At 38.3% G+C, this 8,899-nt stretch overlaps 1 protein-coding gene across 1 annotated transcript in view; it reads left to right on the forward strand.

Moving 5' to 3' along the window:
- The window catches only part of LOC107700269 (general vesicular transport factor p115-like), a 20,387-nt gene that overhangs the window by 5,276 nt on the left and 6,212 nt on the right, over nucleotides 1–8,899 (forward strand). The window contains exons 8-15 of the mRNA XM_016501872.1: nucleotides 1,533–1,588; nucleotides 1,676–1,796; nucleotides 1,873–2,051; nucleotides 3,435–3,575; nucleotides 4,770–4,858; nucleotides 4,946–5,100; nucleotides 6,090–6,295; nucleotides 8,818–8,838. Of these exons, the coding sequence (XP_016357358.1) occupies nucleotides 1,533–1,588; nucleotides 1,676–1,796; nucleotides 1,873–2,051; nucleotides 3,435–3,575; nucleotides 4,770–4,858; nucleotides 4,946–5,100; nucleotides 6,090–6,295; nucleotides 8,818–8,838 (968 nt within the window). The remainder of the gene's footprint in view (nucleotides 1–1,532; nucleotides 1,589–1,675; nucleotides 1,797–1,872; nucleotides 2,052–3,434; nucleotides 3,576–4,769; nucleotides 4,859–4,945; nucleotides 5,101–6,089; nucleotides 6,296–8,817; nucleotides 8,839–8,899) is intronic.

Raw genomic sequence — 8,899 nt, forward strand, 5'->3', positions numbered from 1 at the left:
ACTCACACACACACACTCACTCACTCTCTCACACACACTCAAACATTAAAAAGCACATTAAGAAATGTTTCTTAAGCAGCAATTCAGCATATTAGAAAGATTTCTAAGAGTCATGTAAAATGGAAAACAGTTATTTCTTTTAAACTGTAGTAATATTTCTTATTTCTTATTATTACTGTGTTTTTGTTAGAGTAGTTCACTTCCTAAATATTCCTAAAAATTTCCTGATAATTTACTCGGCCCCATGTCATCCGAGATGTTCATTTCTTTCTGTCTTCAATTGCAAAGTAATGAAGGTTTTTGAGGAAACCATTCCAGGATTTTTCTCCATATAATGGACTTCAATGGGGAGCAACGGGTTGAAGGTTCAAATTGCAGTTTCAGTGCAGCTTCAAAGAGCTCTACAGGATCCCAGTGATAATTTAGCCAACTTAATGTGCTTTATAACTCAGTTTCTGGATATGAAATTAAAGAGCAGCTGAGATATCTACAAAAGAGCTGCTGTTGACTATGCTGTATATGACAGACAAATGTGAACCAATGGACTTCCTCGATTAAGAATGATAGCACGCACATTCTCATTAAAAATTCAAACTGGATTTAGTTATAAATAGAAAATGCATGAAACAAAAAGCAGTTCACCGTGTAATAATTCACATAATTCATGTACTCACTCTCACTGATGTCCTTTATTTCTGCGTAACACAGCGTCGGACCCACTGACTTTAATTTTTGGGTGAATTAACCATTTTAAAAATATCTCCAGATATCTACGGAAGTTTTAGAAGCGAAGCATGGGTGGTCGTTTGAAATGATTTTGGCTCTAGGGTAGGTTTAGTGGTTATAGACTCACATATATTATATATATATATATATATATATATATATATATATGTTATACTGATTGATTGTTTGTTCAGAGTTACAGCAGATCATATGAGTTATATGCAAAGAGAATATAAACTAGAGGAATATGCGCATCTATTTTTGTCTATAGTAGCTACCGTTCAAAAATATGGCGTCAGTCAGATTTTTGAAGAAATGCTTTTATTGATCAAGGACATATTAAACTGACAATAAAGGCATTTATAATGTGACAAAAGATTTCTATTTCACATAAACGCTGTTCTTTTGAACTTTCTATTCATCTGTGAATCCTGAAAAATAAAATGTATCACAGTTTCCACAAAAATATTGTGCGGCACAACTGTTTTCAACATTGATAATAATCAGAAATGTTTGTTGAGCAGCAAATCAGCATATTAGAATGATTTCTGAAGATCATGTGACACTGAAGACTGGAGTAATGATGCTGAAAATACAGCTGCGCATCACAGAAATATATTACAGTTTAACAGATATTCACATAGAATTTATAATATTTGCTTATGTTAGTCCACCAAGATCCAGTCAAAATGTAGCAAACCTTTGTCCACTGTTGTGGTCTGCTCTCCATGTCTGTGCTACTCAGCGCTCAGCATTATCATCATTTCATTCTTTTTCTGACATTGCTGTGTTTTTACCCTCGATAGGAGTGTCCAGGTTAATGGATCTTCTTGCTGACTCCAGAGAAGTTATCCGTAATGACGTAAGTGTTCCTGCTCTACATTAACATGAGTGTTCATACAGGCAGGCTCTTCTGAAATCAAACCATTTGACTTTTTTCCCCTTTAAGGGTCTCCTGCTGCTGCAGCAGCTAACCAAAGGCAACACTGCGATTCAGAAGATCGTGGCTTTTGAAAATGCATTTGAGAGACTTCTTGAGATCATCACAGAGGAGGGTTCGAGCGATGGAGGTATGTGGTTAACCAACACGTTTCATTTTTAAAAACCGAACAGGACGCCCCTGAACCGTACATCTTGACCTCACAGGTATCGTGGTGGAGGACTGTCTCTTATTGCTGCTCAACCTCCTGAAGAACAATAGCTCCAACCAGAATTTTTTTAAAGAAGGCTCCTATATCCAGAAGATGAAGCCGTGGTTTGAGGTGGGAGATGACAACTCCGGCTGGTCGGCACAGAAGGTCACCAACCTCCATCTGATGCTGCAGGTCCGATATGAGGAGTCTGTTTGATATGTTGCGCATAGCGTTACATTGCTTACTGTAAGCATTTATAAAGATTACACATAGTTCTAGTTATTACAGTAATAATAACTAGATAAAAAAGTTAACCAAGACAAACTTTAGGTTGGCGTGAGAAAGCCTAGCCTGGAAGTTTAAAGCAGTTGTAAAAGCCTGAAGTTTGAAAATTTAGATAGATTAGATAGATGTTGATAACATGTTTCTAGCATGATTAGCAAGTAACTAGCATGTTGCTAGCATGATTAGCATGTTGCTTGCATGATTAGCATGCTACTACCATGTTGCTAGCATGATTAACAAGTATAACTAGCATGTTGCTAGCATGATTAGCAAGTAACTAGCATGTTGTTAGCATGACTAACAAGTGACTAGCATGACGCTAGCATGATTAGCAAGTTACTAGCATGTTTCTAGCATGATTAGCATGCTACTAGCATGTTTCTAGCATGATTAGCAAGCGACTAGCATGTCGCTTGAATTTTTCTAGCATGATTAGCATGTTACTAGCATGTTTGCTAGCATGATTAGCAAGTAACTAGCATTTTGTTTGCATGATTAGCAAGTTATTAACATGTCACTAGCATGTTTCCAGCATTATTAGCATGTTGCTAGCATGATTAGCATGCTACTTAGCATGATTAGCAAGTTACTAGCATGTCGCTTGGATTTTTCTAGCATGATTAGCATGTTACTAGCATGTTGCTAGCATGATTAGGAAGTAACTAACATGTTGCTAGCATGATTAGCAAGTTATTAGCATGCTACTTAGCATGATTAGCATGTTGCTAGCATGATTAGCATGCTACTAGCATGTTGTTAGTATGTTTCTAGCATGATTGGCATGTCGCTAGGATAGATAGATTAGAAATATTATATGTTTTTTGACAGTTGGAGTTTGAATAGTCTTGGCTCATCTGAACATTTGTTTCGTCAGTGCAAGTCTATGGGATTTTTATGATTTTTAATCTTCAGTTTTATGAAAACTATAAGTCGGATCAGTCTGAAAAGATAAAGCACACTAAGTGAGATCAGTCTGAAGAGCTGGGCTGAGTTTGGTGGTTCTAGCTTGAAAGCTCTAGGAGGAGTAGCGTTCAGAAATTTTAGTCTCATAAGAATAATAAGAAGAAGAAGCTTAAGTAGCAGATCTGTAGGTTGGCTTTCTCAAGCTAACCTAATGATACAAATATTATTATTTTTTACTGCACTGTTATTCTTCTAGTTATTTACCCATTGTGGCTTTTATATTCTGTCATATTAAACACAGCTTATTTCCAGGTTGGATAGAAGCAGCTCAGTGGGTGAGTGTTGTTTAGCTGCGTGTGGATGAGTAGCTGTGCTTTGTCTCTGTAGCTGGTGCGAGTGATGGTTTCTCCGGTGAACTCTCCGGGGGCCACAGCCAGCTGTCAGAAGGCCATGTTCCAGTGTGGTCTCCTCCAGCAGCTCTGCACCATCCTCATGGCCACAGGTGTTCCTGCAGACATCCTCACAGAGGTCAGATTGCTGTCAGAACCGTGTTCACACTCTCTGTCTGGTGACCCACATGCTTCACCTTCAGCGGAGTTAGTGCTTCAGAATACACTTCGCATCCATTGATACAGTTGAGGTCAAAAGTTCACATACAGCTTGCAGAATCTGCAAAATGTTCATTATTTTAGCAAAATACGAGGGATCATGCAAAATGCATGTTATTGTTTATTTAGTCCTGACCTGAATAAGATATTTCACATGAAAGACGTTCACATATAGTCCATGAGAGACAATAATAGTTGAATTTATAAAAATTACCTGTTTAAAAGTTTACATGCGCTTGATTTTTAATACTGATGATTTTTAGTTTAGTGATAGTTGTTCACGAGTCTCTTGTTTGTCCTGAACAGTTAAACTGCCCGCTGTTCTTCAGAAAAATCCTTCAGCTCCCACAAACTCTTTGGTTTTCCAGCATCTTTTGTGAATTTGATCCCTTTCCAACCATGACTGTATGATTTTGAGATCCATCTTTTCACACTGAGGGACTCAAACACAACTATAATGTAATAGAAAATCATACAGTCATTGTTGGAAAGGGTTCAAATACACAAAAGATGCTGGAAAAGCAAAGAATTTGTGGGAGCTGGGGGATTTTTCTGAAGAACAGCAGACAGTTTAACTGTTCAGGACAAACAAGAGACTCGTGAACAACTATCACTAAACTAAAAAACACAGCTGTGGATCATTCAGGTAACAACACGGTATTAAGAATCAAGGGGATGAAAACTTTTGAATGGGGTCATTTTTATAAATGCAACTATTACTTTCTCTTGTGGACTATATGTGAACGTCTTTTATTTAAAATATCTTATTCAGGTCAGGACTAAATAATAAATAACATGCATTTTGTATGATAAATAATTCACATTTTGCAGATTCTGCAAGCTGTATGTAACCTTTTGAGTTGTTTCAGTTGATACAACTGTATCAAGTGTGCTGCAAAAAGTGAAGCCAAACCGTTGCCATCTGGTGGCCGGCTGCAGTACAGGTCATAAACCCACCATGAGCCAAACTAACATTCTATTACATTATAAATAATAAACATAATAAATACATTCTTCCCACTGCGCAGACTCACTCTCTGTGATCATTTCAGTATTAAATACCGCACCAGGGATGAAGTGTTTTAACTGTTTCCTCTTTGTCCTTCTTGTGTAGACCATCAATACAGTGTCAGAAGTCATCCGTGGCTCTGAAGTGAATCAGGACTACTTTGCATCTGTAAACGCACCATCCAATCCACCAAGGTCTGCTTTGTCTTTAGCACTGGTTATTGAAACGGTAACCAAAAAAGGAAGAGTTGGTAATATGAAGTCATTGGCTGTTTCCTCCAGGCCTGCGATTGTAGTTCTTCTCATGTCGATGGTGAACGAGAGACAGCCATTCGTTCTGCGCTGTGCTGTACTGTACTGCTTCCAGTGCTTCCTGTACAAGAACCATAAAGGACAGGGTGAGATCGTAGCCACACTGCTGCCCTCCACTATAGATGGTAAGGGTTGCCCTGACTAGTTCTACCCCAAAAATTTAAATGTGCTGTTAATTTACTCATCTTCAGGGGTAGGTGACTTTTTTTTTTCTTCAGTAGAACAGTAGAGAAGATTTTTAGCTGAAACTGTGCTCCTTGGTGATTCATAAAATGCAAGTCAGCTGCTTGAGAATGTCTTTGAGAATAACAAAAAAAACATCAAGGAGTGCAAAATTAATAGCCGTGGCTCCTGATGATATACTGAGGTCTTATGAAGCGAAACGATCAGTCTGTGCAAGAAACTGAACATCATTTACAACATTATTACCTGTGATCCAGAGCCTCAGGCAAACGGGGAAATCTTCATTCAGACAGTTTGATTCAATGAACTGCTTCAGTTCAACTGTTCGTTTAACGTAATCATGCAATGATGTCACATATAAGCAATTATATTGTTAAAGCACCCAATAATGTGGATGTTTAAGATGTCTAAAGCATATAAACTGAATGAACTAGTCGTGATCAGCTCACCTTTTTATGTAAACAATGAGAAACTATAAAACCCCTTCATTCAAGTGTTGGGTTCACTTATGCTCATATCAGCGGCTCTTCGGTCTTCGGTCCGAGTCGAACTGTTTGCTCAGTTCAGCTGGAGCGCTGAATCAGTTCATTCATCACAGGATCAGATACGCTGATATTTCGGCTCGTTTCCAGTCGCAGTGACTGTCAGGCGTCTGAAAGTGAGTTTTGATTGAGTAACTTGTAGATCTGTGCAAATTGATTCAGATGATTCAATCCGATTTGGTGAACTGATTCAACTAATTCACTAAAAAGAACCGGTTCAAAAGAATGATTCGTTCAAGAACTGGACTTCACTCCAGACCACATAAAATGAGTTAACTTCACTTATTTTTTTTGGATGGGTTGCATGTTTGTTTTCACTATTCAAAATGATTTTTGCATTTATTTTTCATCTGTTATTTGAGTGCATGTCCTGTCTGTCTGTCCCTCAGCTAGCTCTATGTCGGCGGGGCAGCTGTTGTGTGGAGGTCTGTTCTCAGCGGATTCTCTGTCAAACTGGTGTGCCGCTGTGGCTCTGGCTCACGCGCTGCAGGATAACCTCACACAGAAAGAACAGCTGCTGCGTGTACAACTAGCCACCAGTCTGGGCAAGCCTCCCGTCTCCCTCCTCCAGCAGAGCACTAACATCCTATCCCAGGTACCTCTCAACATGTTAATGTTGTATGCATGTATATGCATGTGTGTGTTAGGATGCATTTGGGCTTCAAGGCTCTGGGCTGATGGGCTTTAGTCAAGGGTAATTGTTTGCCTCAGTAATTCTATCAGATCTGCTCGTTTTGGACGCTCAGTGTTGAAAAGACCAGACTTTTGGTTGCTGGTCTGCTGCATGAGGTGCTGGCGTTCTCATTCGTTCTCAGCAGTGTGACATCTTTTTCACCGACGACAACGAGACTATAACAAACTAAAACTCTTTTTGAATGACAAAAACTATGAGATAAATCTATTGACATTTTCGTCAACAAATAAAAACGAGACGAAAATGTTAGGGAGGGACGATTTGGGAAGAGATTAATTCAGAACGAATCTGCTGCGTGGTTCGGAGGTTAGATGCGTACATATGAACCGGCGGGACATAAGCTAACATACACTTGCTGCACGTCGCATAAAACGTAAAAAAATGTAAATATGTGGGAGTAAGAGAAGAGCAGACATATGGATAAATCTGACGACGCAAGAGAGAACTCAGTTCGGTCCGGTTTTCTGAGCGCAGACACTGAAGCATAACGTTACACACACAGAAAGCGCCTCTCACAGGGCGCGAGTACTCTTTCTCGTCGCATGAATGGAGAATTACACACAAAATGATGTCGAATTGTCCGTTTTGACGAGTATTCACGTAAACACAGTTGATTACGTCTTAAGTGAACGTAAACAGTAGGGAGAACGTGTATCAGTGCATTGCATCCATTGCAGCTGTGCATTCGGTTTTAAAGGGACAGCAGCCTAATTTAGTTGCTATTGTCCGAGTCATTGATGTTAATCAAGCAACAACAGAAAGACAGAAAATCACGCACTGCTCTTGACTGAACAACTTTAGTAGCCCTAAAGATTCATCTAAATTTATTTACAGAAATAAATATGTCTGCTTGAAAGAATGAAGAATATGGTAAACAAGTTGCTATAAAGAATGCATAATTAGCCGATATAACCATTGGTATTTCATTAAAAAGAAGACCATGTTCTTGTTCTTTATGAGAAGTGGTTTTATTTAATTTTAACATAAAGGCATGTTGTGTGTCACCGCAGTTAAATCGGTGTCTATCATGATAAAACCTTAATATCAAACCTATATAATGAGTTTGGAAATTTTAGAGAAATGCTTAATAAATGCACTGTAACTAAACCCATTAGATTTTATCCGACTAAATTTACTGTAGATTTAGTTGACTAAAACCTTATGATATTTAGTCGACTAAAACTAGACTAAAACTAAAAGTCAAAAGACTATGACTAAAACTAAATCACAATTTGCTGTCACGATTAACACTGGTTCTCAGCATGTCTTGAACATTAAGGGACCATTTTCTTTGGGTCTGTTTAAAAGACCCCAGTGGTAATGGTCTTTTTATTTAAAGGAATTAAATGGGTTTAAATGGATCTAAGGGAATAAAGAAAACATTGAACGAACAAGAATATGAAGAATAAGTTTTTGCAAATAATATTGTTTAAATATGCACTCTTTGTCTTGTTTGGATGCCTAATATGCTGCAAACAAAAAATGCCTTCTTGTCACATTCAGTTATAAATTACACGAATCGTGTAAGTGACAGCCTGTATTTTCAATTCAGAACAGCAACATTTAACAAAAAAAGATGAGTAGTTTGTATCACTGAGTGAACACAGTGAAACATGTTTATGAAAGTTTAGTTTGGCTTTTATTTGTAACGTTCATCTTTATGGAGTTTGAGATGCTGAATATGAAAATCACACGACTTTTTGTGTATCATTAACGGCTCATGAAAACTAAAGAATATGCTGAGAACTCATACAAGCTCATCTGTTATTACTGTAACATTATTAAAATGACACAGTCATGCATAACACTGAGCTAACAACAACCGTTTGACGTAAACAGTTATCAAAAGAGACCATGACGGACACTTCATTTGTCCGTTTATGATTTGTATCTTTTATGACTGGAATCTGCTAGAAAGCTGTAGAATATTACAGAAACTTCTAGAATGTTCCTCGCGAAATAAAAAAAAAAAAAAAAAAAAAAATGAAAAATTTGTACAAAACTTCTCCGTGCTAAATCAATGTTTTATAATTAATGATAGAAGTTTTGAAATTTACCAGACCTGAATATTGATGCTACGTGAAAATAAACGGCACAATAATAATTAGCACCGTTAGCCTCTCGCACGCTTTCACTGTTAAATGCTGGAATTTAATATGACAGAACGCTCAGTTTCTGCGAACAGCAAATGCTGATAAGTGCAGTTTAGCCGTTTGTAATAAACCTGTCCCCTCAGTTTCTGTGGTGGTTACAGTCTTGACTAGACCAGCACCAAACCAGCATAAAGCACCTGGACCGTCACGCTCCTGCTGCTCTCAGCTGTGTTTCTCAGCAGGCGTGGGCTCGCTGGAGCTCGTGTGAGATCAGTGGGAGCTTGTGGTTGTCTCTGAATGTCAGAGTGAAATGTGCTGTGGTTTTTGCAGGGCGATAAGCTCGAGCGGCGGGTGAGTATTTGAGCGTGGATGGTTTCATGTGATGGTGTGGCTTGGCCTTGTTTTGGTTCAG

Source organism: Sinocyclocheilus anshuiensis, unplaced genomic scaffold (assembly GCF_001515605.1).
Source record: "Sinocyclocheilus anshuiensis isolate Anshui unplaced genomic scaffold, SAMN03320099.WGS_v1.1 scaffold326, whole genome shotgun sequence".
Lineage (NCBI taxonomy): Eukaryota > Metazoa > Chordata > Actinopteri > Cypriniformes > Cyprinidae > Sinocyclocheilus > Sinocyclocheilus anshuiensis.